This window comes from Capricornis sumatraensis, chromosome 2 (assembly GCF_032405125.1).
Source record: "Capricornis sumatraensis isolate serow.1 chromosome 2, serow.2, whole genome shotgun sequence".
Taxonomy (NCBI): Eukaryota; Metazoa; Chordata; class Mammalia; order Artiodactyla; family Bovidae; genus Capricornis; species Capricornis sumatraensis.
The window spans coordinates 26,282,994-26,303,376 of NC_091070.1; the positions used below are offsets into that span (position 1 = coordinate 26,282,994).

Sequence of the window (20,383 nt, forward strand, 5' to 3'; positions counted from 1 at the left end):
AGTTTTAATTTGGTTCCCATAAGAGTATTAGAATAATTTCAATTTTTATGTAAGAGATAACAGCACAAGAAAATGTCAGGAGACAAGCTCCTACAGGGACCAAAGTGCCCTCTCAAGCAAATTTTTTTTTGTTTTCAAATGTATCTCAAGTGTTTTGGGCAAAAGGAAAGACAACAGATTGTAGCTTAAAAATAAAATTTATGGAAAATTTTCTGTATTTTTATCTCAAATGGTTCTCTCTCCCCTTTGGACCAGAGCTTAATTGCAAAGGCTTAGCACTTCTCATGGATGGAGGAGAGGCCTGAAAGCAGGCACTTCTTTTCTCTTGCACATTAGACTGGTTATTCTGCAAGGAACAAAGAGATACCCTTAAAAAGCTCCATGAACTATATCTTCCCCAGAGCCTGGCAAAAGAGAACGAGGAAACAGTACAAAAATTTAGCTGCATTAAAACGAAATCAAACACAAGGTCAAGAGCAAGTGTCTGAGACTGCTCTGCCCTGCTAGGGTCCTGGTTAAATATGGTTTCTCTTTACTCTGACAACGATGCATCAGGGCTCCCCTCTGCCTCCAATTTAGGCCATACTGGGGTACGAAGAATAGAAAGGCTTCAGGTAAGATTGCTTAACTCGAGCAGTTATTATTCTATACCATGAAAATTTCATTGTAATGGAGAAACCTGCTTTTGAAATGAATGTAAGATGCTGATTGAGGGTCCTACTTGCAGACTATCATCATTTTATCAATCTCTGGGAAAGTATTTCACCATCACTACGGTTCAATTTTTTCTGTTTAAGATAAGGAAGCCTCATCTAGCTTCTTCCAAATCCATTCAGTTATTACTGAGACTTTATTAGATATCTAGCAAGTGACTCAAAAGTTTTGAGGTTCTGATGGCCAGCCATCATTCAAGCTTCATCGCTTTGTATTCCAAATCTCATCATATCCATTTGCAATGACAAAATTTCCTAATTTCAAAGGAAAATGTCGTGATTGCTTAGTAGTTATCATGAGAACGGCATCCCTCACCAAATCTGTTCTGGAGTGCCTTGAACTTGAGCTCAAACGACTGATTCCAAGTCTCAAAGAGCCTGGGACCACATCTTGGGATCGAGTGTCAAAGGGGAAACATTTCGTTCCTGGCATAGTTTTCCTGACGTGATACATATTGCATGGGAATACTTAGGCCAGTAAAGAACCTGCGCGTGCCTACCAGTTTGATTTAGGAATATTACATACAAACGCCGTACTGTCCCTAGAAAACATCAAGGACTTTCATCTACATCTCCCTGACGCTCCCAGCTTGGAAAATGTCATGTCAGCCTTTCAGATCACGCAGATGCGCTGCTTAGGTACAAAGGAAGACGGGGTGAGTGGCTGAGCTCAGACCCAAACCTACATATTTTAGTGTTAACTGCTCCCGATCTACATCCAACATATTTACCGAACACTAACAGAACTCTAGTAAGCGCCCACCACTGGAAAGGAAAACACTTTCTACCCAGGAAACATCTTTCCACTAAAAATTCCCAAACCCGAGACCTACCACTTTTTACTGAACAAAAAAGCGAGTGTGACGGCAAGAGGGGGTGGGAAAAAGCGTGGCAAGAATTTGCACGGTTCTTACGCCTCCTCCCTCGGAGCGCGCCCAAGTCTGCGGCCTCGGGCTCCGGGACACTTCCCCTCCCACCCGCCAAGGAGCCGCGGCTGTAAGTTGAGAGAAGCGGGCTCTCGGCACGTCAATCAACCGGCTCCTCCCGCCTCCCGTCTACACCTCCCCTCCCCTCCCCCCTCAAAAAAATAAAGGCAGAGAAAGAAAGGGAAAAGAAGGTAACTAATTTGGGAACTAGGCTCCGTGGGGGCTTCGCCTCCGACCCAGGGAGGCCGCACGTCCCCGACTGGGCGCGCTGGCGGGCGGTGGGATCAAGCAGGCGGCCCGGCAGTCACCCGTCACCGGGTCCTCGCCGTGCGCCCGCGGCGCTCCGGCTCCCCGCACGGGTCGGCGCCGCTCCGGTCCCGCACTCCGCCAAGCCCGCCGCCCCCAGCCCTGCGGCCCGGGCCAAAGTTGCGCAAATAGCCCCATAACTGGCAAATACTCACCGGCCGCAGCAGGAACCGGGGCTGCGGAGATTTTAGGGAGTTTAAGGCAAATCGGCAGCGGGAAAGGCAGGCGGAGGCGAAGGGGCCGAGAGCTGCAGTGGCGGCGGCGCGCGGCGCTCGGGCTGGGCTGCGCGGAGAGGCTCTGGCTCTGCCAGGGACTGCGCTGCAACAAAGGACTTCCGCTGCCGCACAGCCGCGCCTGCTGCACCGCACTGAGCCGGCCCCGCTTACGCGGCGACTCCGGGTCTGCCCACCAGTTCGCTGCGGCGTCCGCCAGCCTTCCCCTCCCTCTCGACCGCCCACCCACTCCGCCGCTGGCTGCTAGGGGCACCCGCGGTCGCCTGTTTGTTGCAACAAGTTTCTGCGTCGGGCTCCGAGGAGGCTGGCGCAACCCGCACCGCGGGGGCCGGCGCGGCGGCGGCCTGACCACCCCTCTCGCCCCTTTCCCAAGGGTAGGCTTGGGACCTCCTCCTCCTCCTGTTTGCACAGCTGGATGGGACTGGGCTCCTCCCGGCTCCCCAAGGGCAGGCTGCTGCTTTCCCACTCCGTCCAGATGTCAGAGCCCGGCCCCAGAGGGCCCAGCAGCTGGGACCCTCCCTCACAGTACGTTCCTAGCGTTCGGGGGGCGCCGGAACCCTCGTCCCGTCCCGTGCGCTACCAGTCAGTTCAGGGTCGCCCATTCCCCGCACCTCCCCCACGCTTGCCTTCCGCGGGCCTGTCCGCCTCTGGCCTTGAGTCACTTCCCCCGCCATGCCCCACCCCGCCCGACCGCCTCCCCTCCTAGGCTACCGGGGCTTAAGCTTCCCTGGCCCCGCGCCCTCACTCCTCTTCCCGCGAAGACGCGGGTGCACCCTTTCCCGCCCCCATCTCTGAAATGAGGTGGTGCCTGTGTTTTTGCACACCCTGGGGAAAGTCCCCGGGTCACGCGGTTGTGTGTGTGTGGGAGCCTGTGACGCTCAGGCTGGTCTCCACGCTTCCGCCTACAGAGTCACGACTAGCAACCGTGGCGAAGGCACCCGGAGAGCGGGCCGACCCCCGCCAAGCCAGTTGAGCTGGCGGGCGAGCGGGCGGGACGCCGCGCACGTATGCACGCACGCACGCACACTTCAGCCCCCGCGCCTCTGGTTCCTCAGCTACGAGGGGCGCGGTCACGTGGGGCCCTTCGCCGGGCAGCTGGCGCGGGAAGCCGCGCGAGAGCGGGCCGCGGGGTGCGTGAGCCGGCGCTGCCGCGTGACGTACGCGGCGCGGGAGGCGCCCCTCCCGCACGGAGAAGTCGGCCGCCTGCCTGCCGCGGCGGCCTCTGGGTAAGCGACGCGGCCCGGCCCCTATGGGCTGCCCCGGGCTCAGTCCCTCCCGCCGCGATCCGCCTAGGGCGGCGGCCTGCAGCTGCGCCGGTCGCGGGACAGATGCAAGTAGCTGGGGAGATGGGTGTTTCTGGTCCGTTTGAGATGTCAATCAGGGTACTGGAGGAAAATGGCAACCGTCAGTGAAAGCTGGGCGGAGAATGTCCAGAGCGGCCTTTCTCTGACGCAGGCCGGGACTGGGCTCCGGGGCGCTTCAAAGGGACGGAGACCTTCCGCCTGGGGGGCCCGGGCCGACCCGGCGCGGGAAGCCCCCACGGGCCTGCGGCATTCCCCAGGCTGCTGCGCCCCGGATCCCTCTCGCCAGTGGGCGGGTCTCCAGGTGTCACTGGCGGAATGCTGCAGGCACTGTCCTCCGTCTCCCCTCCACAGCCCCGTTTGTGATTACCCCTTCTCTAGGGCCGGAATTCCCCCTCATCTCCATAATTCTTTTTTCAGATTATGTTAATCTCATTCTAAATCAGTTTTACTTTTTAAAGCCTGCTCCATCTATCGCTGCCTTCTTTAGCACTCTTTATTTGGAGAAATCAAGCTGTTGTCAAATTGCTTAGGCAGTGCCTGGCGCCGTACCTGGAAATTGACAGCAGCTAACATGTTTCATAAATTAACGCCCCGGTTCCCCCCAGTGGCATGCATTCTTTTGAGACTCCTCTTTGGCAAAGCTGTTATTCTCACAAGATTTTGTGAAGTATGTAAAGTACACCTTAGAATCACAAGTCTTAAAGCCGAAAGGGGCCTAATAGAAAATGCAGTTCATCCCTCTCATTTTACAGGTGAGGACACCAGGCCAAAAGACTAGCTTGATCGGAGTCCCATATCTCTTCAATAACTAGACTCCAGGGCTCACCACATCAGGAGTGCGATGCCAGTTTAACCCACTCACTGTAGAGACTTATCTGCTAGAGGTGATTGTACTTGATTCCGGTTATTGAGAAATCAGACTTGGCTAGTGTGATAACTCTGGCCTCTTAAGGAATGTGGTTGGCACTATTGCTAGGTGGAATAGACTGCCTATTAATGCACTTTGAGCTCAAAGCTCGTCCCCCTCCCCCGCACAAAAACATTCAGCTCTGTTTTCTGCAAGAATAACCAAGATGTGCAGCATTAGTTGCTTCCTTGGGTAAAGGCACCAGAGATCACTTTGGCAATCTGAATATGCTTTAATTAAGAGTGAACTATTAATCCATTATCAGACGTCAGCTCTCTAATAGGGAACAAAACACTGATGGGATAGGAAGCAGAATAGGTGACTTCTGATGGCTGGGAGGTTTTCAGGAACCGATAGAACATCACAGGGATAATTAGCAAGATGACAGGAGGGGACCGCACATAACTTGCTACACTTTTGCTCCCAGCGCAGCTCTGAATGTCTTATTTGGAGGTAGCAAAGATGGATTTGGTCCTGGTTTATTGAGTAAACAGCCCAACAGCAACCTGCAATGGCCCGCTGCTCTTTCATAGATGAATTATGAATACTTACCAAAATGGAGATAGTATTGTCTCCCATCTTACAAGCAAGGAAACAGGCTCAGAAAGATTTACCTGGCTTCAGTGATGCTGTCATTTGCAGTAGAACTCAAGGCTAAATCACTTTATCTCCCAAGTTTGGTCAGTGCTCTTTTGCATTAGATCTTGCTACCACTTCAAGCCAGGAAGGGGATGAGTGAATCGCCTGTGGCTGATTTATTGGCGCCTGTGGTTGCCCAGAGAGGCTGAGCAGGACTTTCAGCTGCCCTCTACGCCTTAGAAAGTAGAGCTGAGTGCTTCCACCCTATCTCCTGAGGGGAGTGCGGAGGAGCCAGGCTGTCTAGCTGGGGAGGAGGGGCCCAAGTGCCTTGCCCATAAATTATCCTGGTCAGGGCTGTGCTGGGAAGTGTTGCATAATGCCCTCCCCAACACTGAACCAAAGTGATTTATTTACTATGGTCCGTAGATGGTGCTTGACCATCTTGTTAAAGAAAAACTTGTACATTTTAGTAATAAAGGCCAGAAAAGAGTTGGGGGTTTCATATTATTGCAGGTGTTTTCCTTGTCTTAAAAAGCTGTGCAGGTGCTCTTATCTTGATAAATTATAAAGTACTTCTACACCACTTCCTGTGCCCCCTTTCTGCTTATTTATTCCAAATTGCATGTGCACTTCAGTCTCTTGAGAGAAGAATGCTAAGAAAAATACTGTTTCAGTTTATAGTTACCAGCACAGGCTGTGGAGTCAAATATAGCTTTTGATCCCACTTTGTACTATTTGCTTGTTGTATGTCCTAAGCCTAGGTTTTTTCTTATCTGTAAAGTGGAAATAAAAATAATACATATAGTCATGGTGAGGATTAAAAGAGATAGTGTACATAGAGCATATAGCACAAGGCCTTACACATACTATTTACTCTATAATAATAGCCATTAATAACTGTAACAATATTTCCTCTAGGCTAGAAAAGATATTGCTGCTTGAGCTTGCTTAGGGAGAGTGGAGGAAGAGGAAAGAAAGTGTTTGAAGCCAACAGTTTCAGGATTATTGGTTGAATTTATTAACAAATCTGTTTTCCTTTTCTAGCAGGAATTTTTTTTTTCTTAATCTTACCTGGAGAAAAAGTGTTTATAGTGTTATTTTTGAATATTTTTCAATTCATTATTTCCCTGGTTACAAGTCAATCATACAATAACTCTTTAATTCCTCCTGAGAAATCCTAGGCACTTTAAGCAAAGGGTTTCATTAACGCATGTGGATAATGTGTGTGTGGAACATTGCGTGGCAAAGGAAGCATTGGTTCGCCTATATTCAGAAGTTATAATCATTCTTGTTTGTACTGTGTTCCAGGTCTGTACCAGCGTTGTTGTTTTCCAGTTTTCTCCAGCCCTGTCAGTGGTTTGCTTTTTCTTTCAGAAATGCAGACTTAATTTTTTTTAGTGGACTAAGAGGAAGCTTTTCCTTTACAGGGTTCTGATATTTTTAAGATCCAGTAGCAATTTGCACTCACCGGTGTTAGCTTTCATGTTTGCCTGGCATTGCGGCTTTAGCAGGCATCCCACGTGTTGGTTAGATGAGAGTAGAGAGGCAGCAGGCTGGCTGTGTCTACCAACAGGCAGCAGGCCCCAAACTAACGTTTCCCCTGTTCCGTTAAAGGTTTCTAGAGCTTAACTGCTCTTCCTGTACCAGCTACCGCGTCTGCTCCTTACCCTCTTCTCTTACATTTTCAGAGATAATTTCATTAGCAGATGCCTAGAATTACTGCAGGGTTTACCTCACACAAGAATTTTCACATCTTGAATTTCCATGTCATTTTCAGATATTATAAAAATAGATATAATAGTGTCTGAGAGAGTAAATATACCTCTTTTTCCTAAGTACTTTTGAAAAAGAAGTTTGAAAATGGTGTGTTCTTCATCTGCCCCCAAGACCCATACTACTTTGGGAATATTTCTGTTTTTTGATCTGGCAAATTTTTAGTTTACAGTTAAAATTAGAATTACAGTGGTTGATTTTGGTTCATTTAATGTAATTCGTATAATTCCCACATTTTAAGCCCTTCTTGTGAAATAGCTTTTCTCTGTAATTTTAGTGTGTGAAATAGTCTCTTGGATTCCCTGGGTCCCTTGTTCTTCTAATGCAGTGGTTCTTAATTGAGGCATTATATTAGAATCACCTGTATGTTAGTCGCTCAGTCGTGTCCAGCTCTTTGTTACCCCACGGGCTATAGCCTGCCAGGCTCCCCTGTCCATGAAGTTCTCCAGGCAAGAGATACTAGAGTGGGCTGCTGTTACCTTCTCCAGGAGTCACCTGAGGAGGTTAAAAAAGGCTCTATGCCTCACCCTCAGCAGTTCTGTTTGGGTTAATCTGGAGTAGGACTCAGACATCAGTACTGCTCTGCATAGAAGGTTTTACAGTGCAGTTAGAGCCACTATTCTGGGGTAAAATGATTTCTGCAAACATTCTTTCTCTTGGTTATAAAACATTACACTGCCACAATCATGTGAAGGTAAATTAAAAAGTTAAAATCATTGTATAAAATCTTAGTAAGTAGCACTTTGGATATTTCTGCTTTTACCTTTATATTTATAACCATGAGTAAGTATCTCAAAAAAGCTGTACACATTCCTAGGCCAACTTTCCTGTCTCCATGTCTTAATAATTAATAATAAAGTTATAGTGGTGGAAACCACAAAGAAAATAAGTGTTTTCCAGAGAAATGGATGTCTTTCTCCTTTTGTCTATTCTTTTATTGAAGAGTCTTATAGCCTGCCAGAATGAAAAATTGCACATTGTAGGGCATTATTCTGGCTGTCATAGGTCTGAGAGTCCAGATCTAAGAGTCTAGTCTGTCTATTATAAAACATTTTTTTAAGTAAATTTAAAGATGTTGGATATCAAGTTAACATTGGAACTGTTCTAGCTTACTTAGATTGAGCTAATCCAGAGTTATTACAGTCTAGTAAGTAAACAATTTTTTGTAGTCTCTTAAATATCAGTGCTATTATTATTAATATCGCTTTGATAACAGATAAACTGTTTTAAGATGTAGCACCATTACATTTGGCTATAGCATTTGTAAATATAACAGTAAGTTATTTTACTGCAACCTCTCTCACATTTTAAATCTCCGTGAAAATTTCTCACATGTAATTTCTAAGATGTTTCTGTACACAGAGGAAATTTTGACTATTCCACATACTAAAGAAAATCAAATGAGTAGACAAAAAATGATGAACAAAGGCTATATTAAAAGCCTCTCTAATAATTTGTAAAGTAAGTTGTATTAGAAAACGTCCTGAATTAACTATGTGATGTTTTGGTTCTATTAACATGAGGTAAAGTCTGGTTGTGCTGCCTTAAAACATGAAATGTCTATAATGCAAACAAGTTTGAATGAACTTATATATGTATATATATATATATATGACTTTTTATTTAACAGGTTTGAGTTTATTTCATTTTATAAACTTGAAACATTTATCCCTTTATTTGATTCAATATATTTGCAAAATCTGCCGTCAGTATATATGTTGATAGGTCTAGATGGGGATTTTGAAGAAAAGGTACTGAGTTTGAGGTCAGACGTGAAGTTCTGTCAATACCGTTTAACAGGTAGTTATCTGATTTTGGGTGCCTTTCCTGCCTTCTCTGAGCTTATAGTTTCTTAACCTGAAAATGGAAATAATACAGGATCTGCTTTAGTACCTCACAGGATAAAAAAAAGATAGTGTAGGAGAGAGGTTCTCAAAGTGTGGTCCACGGACACCTTGAAGTTTCCTGAATTTCTTTCAGTGGGTTTATAATTATCTTGCTTTTGCCAAGGCAATTTCTCTTAATACATTTGAACCAAAACATCATGTGGCAATAGATTGATTGAAAAGGCAGAGAAAAGAACCCAGCTATAGTTTTTAAAGCCAGGTATTAAAGAAGATTGCAAAATATAAGTGCTACCCTTCACAGTGGATGAGAATCCATTTACCCAGTATAGGGGACACAAGTTCAATCCCTGGTCTTGGAAGATTCCACGAGAGTTCAGAGTGACCACATAGGTAGAAAGTAGGGAGGAAAATCCTAGAAAGGTTGTTGAGGGGACCCCCAAATACTGTGTATAAATTCAGCTGAAATCTCTTGCCAACCCTGAAATGTATATGTGTGTTGAGCAGCCTCCAAACAGCACACCTAACACACAAAAAAACCCCAAACCATAGTGGAGGCAGAACTTGGGAGTTTAAGTTCAGCCTAGCTAATTTGCCGGAGAAGGCAATGGCATCCCACTCCAGTACTCTTGCCTGGAAAATCCCATGGACAGAGGAGCCTGGTAGGCTGCAGTCCATGGGGTCGCTACTAGCTGGACACGGCTGAGCGACTTCACTTTCACTTTTCACTTTCATGCATTGGAGAAGGACATGGCAACCCACTCCAGTGTTCTTGCCTGGAGAATCCCAGGGACGGGGGAGCCTGGTGGGCTGCCGTCTATGGGGTCGCACAGAGTCGGACACAGCTGAAGCGACTTAGCAGCAACAGCAGCAGCTAATTTGCAAAAACAAAACAAAAAAACATTGGTGCCGTTTGGAAGAATATTATAGTACCTAGAGTCCTTAGTAATGACAGTGTCTAAGATTTTATCCAAAATCATGAGACACATGAAGAAATAGGAAACTATCATCCTAATTGAGATTGACCCCAAGATGACCCAGAGGTTGAATTTAGCTGAGAAGATTTAAAGCAACTACTGTAACTGCTGAAGGGTGTAAAGGAAAATAAGGTCATGATATGTGAATAAACTGGAAATCTCAGCAGAGAAATAGAAACTTAGAAAACATGAGATGAAAATTTTAGTCCTGAAACTATATCTGAGATAAAAAATGGGTTAACAGGAATGATGGTGAACTTGAAGATAGGTAAATGGAAATGATCTGATCTGAAGCAGAAAGAGAGATTACTGTGTGTGAATGTTCTCTGTAAACTTCAACACTCTATATTAACATCAAGGATTAATGGGTTTCTTTCAAGGCCTAAACTGACCTCTTTCCTCTGCATATGGACTGACATCATAGTTTGTAAGTCAGTGCCATTGAAGAATACTCTGAGATTCTTCTCCTTACTTCAACCATGTGCTTTCCACAATCAAAAAAAAAAAAAAAAAGATTTCTTTTCTCTACGGCTCACTGCTGCACTTATACTTTTGATTCTATTCTTTCCAGCTTCTAGAGATTCTACCCCTCTTCAGCCTGGAAGTCTTTGATCTGCCGTTCCCTCAGTGTCCTGTTCTGTCTGTACCTATCCTCAATGGCCTCTGCTTTCTAACATTCTAACATCCCCCTGCAGTCAGATACTCTACTCTTTCCCAGAGTGTTGAGAGAGGTCACCAGAAACCTCGGTCAGCACACTTGGCGGGTGTTTGTAATAGGTCTCATCCCCATGTTTCTCAGCCATTCCTCCCATCAAGGTTCTTGCCTTTTCTTGTGTTGTGTTAGTCGCTGCGTCGTGTGACTCTTTGCGACCCCATGGACTGTAGCCCGCCAGGCTCCTCTGTCCATGAGGTTCTCCCGGCAAGAATACTGGAGTGGGTTGCCATTCCCTTCAGAGCATCCACTTTTTCTTTACCTCCCTCAATAACAATATATGTTCTTATTTCTCTTCGTCTGTCCAGCTGTATCCGTGTTTCTCAAGGATTCATTTTTAGCCTTTTTTTCTACTTTTTTCTTATTTTATTTGGTAACCCCATCCATTCCTGGTGACTTCAGCCCAGTTATTTCAGAGGACCTCCTCTCCAGCACTGCCCATTCTACTCAGATGTCCTAGGGTGGACACCTCAAACTCACTGTGTGCAAAATGAAGCTTCTCTTACCAAGCCAGCTTCTGTGCCTCTCCTCTGGCATTCTGCTATACTACCTGTATATCAGTACCTTGCACATGGCAGTTACTCTGCAAATAGGATCCTGAGGAATGAATGAATTCTTCCAGTTGCCCAAGCTGGAGCTCTGAAACTCACTTTTGACTTGATCTTCTCTGTGACTGAGCACATCCAGTTCTCTGCCAATGCTTGTCAGTTCTCCATCTTGTATATCTTCTTGTATTCCTTTCTTCATTCCCACTGCCATTATTTAGATGTTACAAAAGACTACTTACTGGTCTTTATTGCCCCATGCCTTTTCTTTGTTAATCTTTTATATTTGTTGCTACTAGAGCAGTCTTGATTCTCAGGCCTAATGATGATGATTTTACTCATTCTGGTTTTTTTTCTGCCTGGAATGCTATGTTCACCATTTACATATTCATCTAAATCCAGTTCAAATGGCTTATTTCTCATTGGGCTTCCTGTTTATCTCCCCCTCATGCTGTCCAATTGCTCTTATGGCACTTACCACTTTTGCTTCATGTCACAGTTGCTCTGTTTTATGTTCTGTCTCCCCTATTATCTTATTGACTGCAACATCATTGTAATTTTTTTCTGTCCCTGTGCCTTGTATGGTGCATGCTTTCAAGTACTTTCCTTTATTAAATTTCTCTTCACAAAATATTTGTTTGATAAGTGAATTTAACTGTTACTCAGACCATTAACCACAGATTTTTATATATGTGGCTTTTTAGTATGTACCATTTTCATTTCTACATGGTTCAATAGTTCACTATACTAATGCACTATTTATATACACCATATATATATATATATATATATATATATATATATAGAGAGAGAGAGAGAGAGAGAGAGAGAGAACTGTTGAAAATGTTTATGATCCAAGGGGGGGTGTTTTGGAGATAATTTGTAAGGCTGGTTTAAGGTACTTCAACCTTAACTATCTTATTGAATCTAAGACTTGTTTTTCACATATTGAAATATCTAATATAGAATTTTAATTTGGTTTTTTAATCTCCTGATAAATTGGTGGTATTTTAGAATCAGGGAAATGTGGTAAATACAATAAATAATGACTTTTGATTAAATGGCCTTTTGAAACAATACCCACAACTTGGATTTTTGATTATGTTCCTAGAGGATAGGCTCAGGTCGCTGTAGCTTCTGTTATCTTAATTTCTTATTTTCTTTCTGCTTAAAAGCTTTTAAAAAATAAGATAGAAAGGGATATGTGTTTTGTTTTGTTACTCGAGGGAGGACCAGGGGAAGCTATTATGTTTGAATTAGAAGAATTTTTTAAAGTAGTGTGTGAATATAGAGTTAAAAGAAGTTTTAGGATTCCTAAAGTATAATACTATTCATATAAAAACCTTCTTAAAGGATATATGGGACTTCCCTGGTGGCTCAGATGGTAAAGCGTCTGCCTACAATGCAGTAGACCCAGGTTCAATCCCTGAGTTGGGAAGATCTCAGAGAAGGAAATGGCAACCCACTCCAATATTCTTGCCTGGAGAATCCCATAGATGGAGGAACCTGGTAGGCCACAGTCCATGCGGTCCCAAAGAATCGGACACGACTGAACGACTTCACCTTCGCTTTCAAGGGATATATACATATGCAGTAGAAATACGATGATGTACAGTGGAGTCGTAAACACTAAATCAAGATGGCGGCTGCCTTTGGAGGCAAGGAGTAGGGGGTGGTAGGGGATAGAATGAGGGAGAGATGCAGTGGTTTTCTTCCCTATTTGTGGTTGTTTACTCTCTGTGCCCCGGGCCAGGTGGATGGGAGGTGGGTGCTTGTTACATTGTGCTCTTTATCTACTTATCTGTCTAAAATACTTCAGCATATTCAAACAGGATAGTTCCCCCCCGGCTACCCTTAACGCCCTGTTCTCTAGTTTCCCTGGCAGAAACGAGAGTGGTTTCTTTGAATCTTTCCAGACATGTATACATAAACAAGAATATATTTATGCATAAATTCTCACCCAACCTTTAATAATAAAATAACCACTCTACCACTTTTTCATAAATAGTAGTCTTCTCTACACAATTTTACATTTTGCTCTTTTTTTACTTAATATGTATTGGAGATTATTTCATATTAGTACATTAAATACGTGGTTTTAACTAAAATAGCTCTAACCTTTTATCAGTAATAATTGCTTTTGTCTTTACCAGTTTTAAATGTTTATTTTGCTGTGTCACATTTGCTTAAGTAGCAGGAATCTGGGTTTCTCCCTGATTCTTCTTTCCAGGTATTCCTCTGAGACTTCCCAGGGTACTTGATGACTGTTCCCTCTGCTCCTTCAGTTGGTGGGTTGTGTCTTTTTCTGGGAGGTGGAGAGGGAGGACCCTGGGGGTCTGGAGTCCAGTGGCCAGGTTTGAATCCCCAGCTCTGCATCTCACTAGCAGCATGATCTTGGGTCAGTCAGCTCTCTGCTGATTGTTTCCTCACCTGTAAAATGGATTGATTATTTCCTTTCTCACAGAATTGTATTGAAAATTAAATGAGTGAAAAATTCCTGACACACAGGAAACATTATAAACTGTTGATTTTTATTATCCCTCACTCAGCAGTTTGCAGCCCAAGCTACTGCCAGTCTCCAGACAGCTAACCTCCCACTATCATCACTGACCTCCTTAAGACTTTGATCTGTCTGGTTAGTGAGAAAGCTTCATTCTTTTTTTAGAACCTGCTCTTTTAGAGACGGTTCTCCCAGACCCCAGTGGTGCCCTTTATACCACACCTGCCTTCTCTTTGAAGCACCAGGGCTCTCTGCACAGTTGAGGTGGAGAAGGTGGACGGAGAGGATGGCCCAGCCTCCTGCTTCCAGGGCGCCCTCAAATGTTCTTGCTGCTCTGCTCACACTAGGCTTCTCCACCAGAATTCTTTTGCATGTTCTTCCCGAGGCATGATTTCCGCTCCCCCTGAGACCAGTGGTCCCATCCAGCATTCTACTTCTTCGGGAACTTCCATGCTTGTATGTGTCTGAGTCCAGTTAAGGTCAGGGCTTAGGTTCTTTCCCACTGGGCTCCAAGCCCCATGTGGCTTGACATCTATTTTAAGGGCTTCTGTGACTGATAAGTTCCCCAAACTTATATGATAGTTAGGCGGCCAGTGTCCCCTGAGTACACAGAGGATCCCTAAGGAGCAGGGACAGCTCTTGCCTAGCCAGGGCACACATTTAGAGTTGACATTTGAACAGTAGTTTCCATTACAAGGTGCTTTTCAGGTAACTTATCTCATCTGGCCCTGAGGCAAAGATCAGTACCTCATTCCCATTTTTGCCAGTGAGGAAACTGAGGACTAGAAACATTGTGGTCACATAGATAAAAAAGGACAAACTTCCTCTTTCACATCGTCGGCACCCACGACAAGTCACTTTCTTACCAGATTGTAAAAAGGCCATGTATTACCTTTTCAGTACAGTTGATATCAGTTATCATAATTTAATGTTAGCTAAGTTTAGGGTTAGATTAACAGTATTGAAAAATGTTGAGTAATTTCATTTAGATTTAGGTCTCCCTGTCCTCTGTAGGTTTGTGTGAACTATAGCCAATTTGGTAAAAAAAACAAAACAAAGCAAAAACTATATTGTCCTTTTTCTCAGAGCCACAATGGACACAGCTAGCCATAGCCTTGTCCTTCTGCAGCAGCTGAACATGCAGCGAGAATTTGGTTTTCTGTGTGATTGCACCGTTGCTATTGGAGACGTCTACTTCAAAGCCCACAGAGCAGTGCTTGCTGCTTTTTCTAACTATTTCAAGATGATATTTATTCACCAAACAAGGTAAGGAGGTGCTTTTGTAAATCAGAAGAATTTTTAATACCGTGATATAGTTAAGCTTTATTATGACATCATTTTGGGTATTCTTTTTTATGGGATCACCTTAGGAAATAAAAAAAAAATTATCATTTTTTTACACATCTGTAATTAAGCTCTGTATAGGATCCATGGTGGAAGATAATGAAAACAATAATAGGTAAACTTTATTTATTTGTTTAATCCCATAACCAACCACTAAGAATTTATCTAATGTAAATTCTACCATTATCCATATTTTTTTTAAGAGAAAAAGAAACTGTGATTGAGTTATTAAGTAACTTGTCCATCTAGGATTACACGCACAGCTAATAAATGAAACTCATGCAAATCTGTTCTCTTAGTTACTAAGTTGTTGATTTCTGTTCCTTCATACTTTCATAGCAAGATTTCAATGTCATAACTTCACCCACCTGGTGGCAGCAGAGGAGCCCCGCCGGTCGGTGGGGCAGTCGGTTCCACCCTTCTTTCCTCTCTGGGCTCCGCCTCTCTGCGGGCTTCGGTGTCCTCAGCCCCAGTTTCTCTGGCCATGCCGCCGAATCCGACACTGGGTCGAGTGGCGCCGTCCCCACGGAGGGAGGGCCGATATTCCATATTGTAATTCAAAGGTCATTTGTTTCAAATATTTTTTCAAAAAATTTTTTAAAATTTAGATTAACTCAACATGATAGGGAGAGGGGTATAAAATGGTATCCAGATTCTGAGCTCTTGGTAAAAAATAGCTTTAATGCATGTTAGGTTAAAAGTGATGGAACACTATGCTTTTTTAGAAGACCTTACATTTGGCGTTTCTCTGGCAGTCCAGTGGTTAAGACTCTGTGCTTCCCCTGCAGGGGGCGCAGGTTCGATCTCTGGTCAGGGAACTAAGATCACAGGCCAGGTGGCTTGGCCAAAAATAGAAAAAAGACATTTATAGTCCAAGAGAGAGGTAATGCATGTAAGGAAAATAATTGCAGTGTAATTGATCTCTTTGTGCCTCAATTTCCTTCTCTGTAAAACACTAGAATAGTATATCTACTCCTATGATGTTGAGAAGATTAAATGGATTAATAATATTAAAATGTTTGGAACAGAGCTTTGCACTGTTAGCTGCTGCTATTAAAAGTTTCTATGATGTGTATAGTCGAAGTGCTGCACAAAGTAGACTGGAGTGTCAGCAGCCTTACTTTGAGAGGGTTAGAACAGGTTTTACAGAGGCTCTGAATCTTAAAGGATCAGGAGGAGTTTTTCAGATGTTATAGAGGAGTGCCAATAATTGCAATTATAGGCAGAGGAAAAAATGCAAGAAAACATATGCAGATATGAACCAGGCTAGCACATTCAAAAAATGGAGTAAATCAGAATGATTGGCATATATGATAAAAAGGGGAGAGGAGATTAGAGTCAGGGACAGGTCATGGGTAGGCTTTTCTGTCACACAAAAGTTTCCTCTCCAACTTAAGTGTCAATGTAGAAACTAGATTAGGAACCCTACCTTCACATCAGCCTCATTTGAGAGCAGTAAGTTGTTTTAGCTCTTAAAGCACCTGTTGTGTACTAGGCACCATGCTAAGCTAAATTCAGGAGATGCACAGGTAACAGGCCTGCTCTGTGATATTTCTGCTGAGTAACTAAAATTCCTCATTTAAAAGACCTCTGTGCTGATATTAAAAAAAAAACAACCCTGCCACAGACCATGGCAGTGAGTGGGTCAGAGGTAAGAGTGAAACCCAAGAGGGAATCCTAAAATATCAGGACTAAAGAAATGGATTGCTGGCATTCAGACTGCTTTCTGATGTGTTGAGGCAAACTTGCGTTTCAGGGAAGGTAAGTCCATCGACTGATTCCATTGTTCCTTGTTATCCAGCTTTTCCCTCAGGTTCTTGTTACACAATTATTTCCATCTGTCTTCTGAATCCTAGATTCATATGTGAAAAATTGGGCTTGAGATTAATTTAAAGCTTTTCAGAATTACACTTGTATTCATTTGTGATCTAAAGAGTAGATATATTAATATATTTGGAAGCCAAAATAAGGTGAGTATAATTTAAATTCTATATGGTCCCAATTCCAATAAGCCCTTTGAAATTTTAAAATTATTTTTTATTGTGGCAAAATATATATAAGCATAAAATTTGCCATTTTAACCATTTTTAATTGTACAGTTCAAGGGCATGAATCATATCCACAATGTTGTGTAACTATCGCCATTACCTATTTCTAAAACTTCATCACCCCAGAAAGAAACTAACCATGACATAATAACCCCCCATCCTTTCCACTCTCAAGTTCCCAGTAGCCTCTAATCTATTTTCTGTCTCTGAATTTTCCAAATCTAGATGTTTCTTACAAGTGGCATCATATAGAATTTGTCCTGTTGTGTCTGGCTGATTTCATTTAGCATGTTTTCAGGATTCATCCATGTTGTAGTGTATATCAGAACCTGATTCCTTTTTATGGCTGAGTAATGTTCCAGTATACATATATACTGCATTTTGTTTCTCCATTCATCTATTGGTGGATAGTTGGGTTGTTTTCTGCTTTTGGTTAATGTAAAATGCCATTGGTTTATGGATTTCCATTGGAGTCCTTGATTTCAGTTCTTTTGGTTATATACCCAATAGACTGTTAAGTTCCTTAAGGGCGAGGTATCTGTTTTATTTGTTTTTCTACCCCCTGCATGCAGTTTAAGTGCATATCACTTAGGAGTCACTAAACGTTGAACTAATCAGAATATCTGTGTTTCTTAACTTTAGGCAGTAGATTGAATAAGTGAAGACTTGGTGCTGGGCCATAAAACTGGTATACAATGAAAATCTGAGCTTTTGTTGCTGTGTTTCGTCAAGGCAGATTGTTAAATTAGAAGTTAGGAAGACACTGCTTTAGCCTAAGACTGTATGCTATTAACTAAAAGGCCAACTGGGTTGTTTCATTCTGTGTGGGTCTGTTTTTTTGTTTTTAACAGTGAATGCATAAAAATACAACCAACTGACATCCAGCCTGACATATTCAGCTATTTGTTGCACATTATGTACACGGGGAAAGGGCCAAAACAGATTGTGGACCATAGTCGTTTGGAGGAAGGGATTCGATTTCTTCACGCCGACTACCTTTCTCACATTGCAACTGAGATGAATCAAGTGTTCTCACCAGAGACTGTGCAGTCCTCAAATTTATATGGCATTCAGATCTCAACGACCCAAAAAACAGCTGTCAAAACAGGGCTGGAGGTCAAGGAAGCTCCTTCCAATAACAGTGGAAACAGAGCTGCTGTCCAGGGTGACCACCCCCAGTTGCAGCTTTCTCTTGCTATTGGGCTGGATGATGGCACTGCAGACCAGCAGAGGGCCCATCCTGCCTCCCAGGCCTTGGAAGAGCACCAGAAGCCCCCAGTGTCCATCAAGCAGGAGAGATGTGACCCAGAATCTGTGATCTCCCAGAGCCGCCCCTCACCCTCATCAGAGGTGACAGGCCCCACTTTCACCGAAAGCGGTATCAAAATACACTTATGCCATTACTGTGGGGAACGTTTTGATTCCCGTAGTAATCTAAGACAGCATCTCCACACCCACGTGTCTGGATCCCTCCCATTTGGTGTCCCTGCTTCCATTCTGGAGAGTAATGACCTTGGTGAAGTGCATCCACTTAATGAAAATAGCGAGGCTCTTGAATGCCGCAGGCTCAGCTCCTTTATTGTCAAGGAGAATGAGCAGCAGCCCGACCTCTCAAACCGGGGTGCCACAGAGCCTTTGCAGATCAGTCAAGTGTCTTTGATCTCCAAAGACACTGAGCCAGTGGAATTAAACTGTAATTTTTCTTTTTCAAGGAAAAGAAAAATCAGCTGTACCATCTGTGGTCATAAGTTTCTCCGAAAGAGCCAATTGCTGGAGCACATGTACACACACAAAGGTAAATCTTACAGGTATAACCGGTGCCAAAGGTTCGGTAATGCATTAGCCCAGAGATTTCCGCCATATTGTGACAGCTGGTCTGACATCCCCCTGAAAAGTTCTCGTTTGTCGCAAGAACAGTTAGATTCATCTTGTGCCTTAGAGTCAGAACTCACACAAGAAAATGTGGACACTATCCTGGTTGAGTAGCAGTTTCTCCTTCAGAGTTTTTATATCAGTTCTGAAAAAGGAAATCCACATGTGTTTTTTTATTCATAAATTATTTTCCTCCTCAAGTTCTTTACCATTTATCCAAGTTCTAAGGTTGTATATACTACATCTTTTTATTGTAAAGATATATCGATACATTGCTGCCAAAATGTAACCTTCCATTAGGGCTGTCTTTTCCTCAGTTAAATCACTATTTACAAATGAGAAATCAATGTGGAAGTATGGAAGTTTTTTCAGGTTGTAGAATCTGTAAAAGCAAATTGAATATGAAATAAGTGTAATCTTTTTAAAAGAATGTTCTAAACTATCACTTTTGGTAAATGTTCCACATGAATTAAGCCCCTATGAGGATTATTTTAAAATATTTTCTGCCATATAGGAAATTAATAGTTATATTAGTATATAAATATGTTATAATGTATAAAACATTTGTTTGAGGGCATAACTATACCAAATCACGAGTAGTTTTAAATTACTGTTTATTTGCTAGTTCTGCAGCATCTTGCATGCATGTGTGTGCATGCTCAGTCACTCAGTCAGATCCTGGGGTGTGATTCTTTGTGACCCCACAGAGTGTCTGACTCTGACCCCATGGACTGTAGCCTGCCAGGCTCCTCTGTCCATTGGATTATCCAGGCAAGAAAACTGAAGTGGGTTGCCATTATGTGACTTTATTTAACATTGAGCATACCTCATTTTCAATAAAAAGTATTTTATTTAAAAGACAGAAAAGGAGAAGAGTCAGAAACACACAAAAACTTAGAGAGTCAGTAAGATACGTACACGTAGGTAAGCGTAGATGCCTCCAGTGTTAGAGACAGCAGTTCAGACAGATCTGTGTGGACTGACACCCTGGTGTTGTTACCTTACTCTAGTGTTTTCTTAAAGAAATTAAGAGCAGTTTGAGATTTATATGACAAGAGGTTTATATGAGCTTAAGAGGAAAATGATAGAATACAAATTATCCATACTTCTCTCCAGAGTATCAGAAGATTTTATAGGCTGTTTGAGTTGACATTAATTTCCTTTTTTTCCCCCTTTTTAGCTAAGGAATTTATTTTTTTAATATAAATTTATTTTAATTGGAGGCTAATTACTTTACAACATTGTATCGGTTTTGTCATACATCAACATGAATCCACCACAGGTGTACACGTGTTCCCCATCCTGAACCCCCCTCTCAGACATTAATTTTCTAACAAAAACCTGAAAAGGTACTTTTTCAGTGGCACAGTTTTCATTTTTTCTGGTACATAAAACCAGCAGAGTAGATACAGTCAGTGTACTAGAACTATGTTTAAAAATCATGACCAGCCTTCCCTCTGTGAGTCAACTTAATTCCCCTTTCTAATAGTGAAACTTACAAAGCTAAAACTCCAGAAAAATTAAAACTGATGGACCGAATGACAGATTCTTCTGCTGTGTGTCGCTGGGAAAAAGCTGGTCAAACTTCACCACAGAGGACAGATCTAAATTGTTTCTGATATGTTTAAATTTTAAATCCTAGATAGTCAAGAATAACCAAAGAGAGAGGCTTTAGAACACCCTCGTCTTTTTTGTATGTTCCCCTGTTAAATTCTAACTCTCACAAGTATTTTAGTAAATTTAATAAATTTGGTTTCTACAGCTTAGAATTTAATTGGATACAAAAACTCCTTAATCTCC

The 20,383-nt window shown here is 42.9% G+C and overlaps 1 protein-coding gene across 1 annotated transcript; it reads left to right on the forward strand.

Annotated features, from left to right (window-relative positions):
* The first annotated feature begins 14,412 nt into the window (after positions 1-14,412).
* On the forward strand, positions 14,413-18,697 carry ZBTB25 (zinc finger and BTB domain containing 25). Its single transcript, XM_068965514.1, has 2 exons — positions 14,413-14,585; positions 17,563-18,697. Exons 1-2 carry the CDS (start codon positions 14,413-14,415, stop codon positions 18,695-18,697), a joined length of 1,308 nt encoding a protein of 435 aa, XP_068821615.1.
* Positions 18,698-20,383: the final 1,686 nt, after the last annotated feature.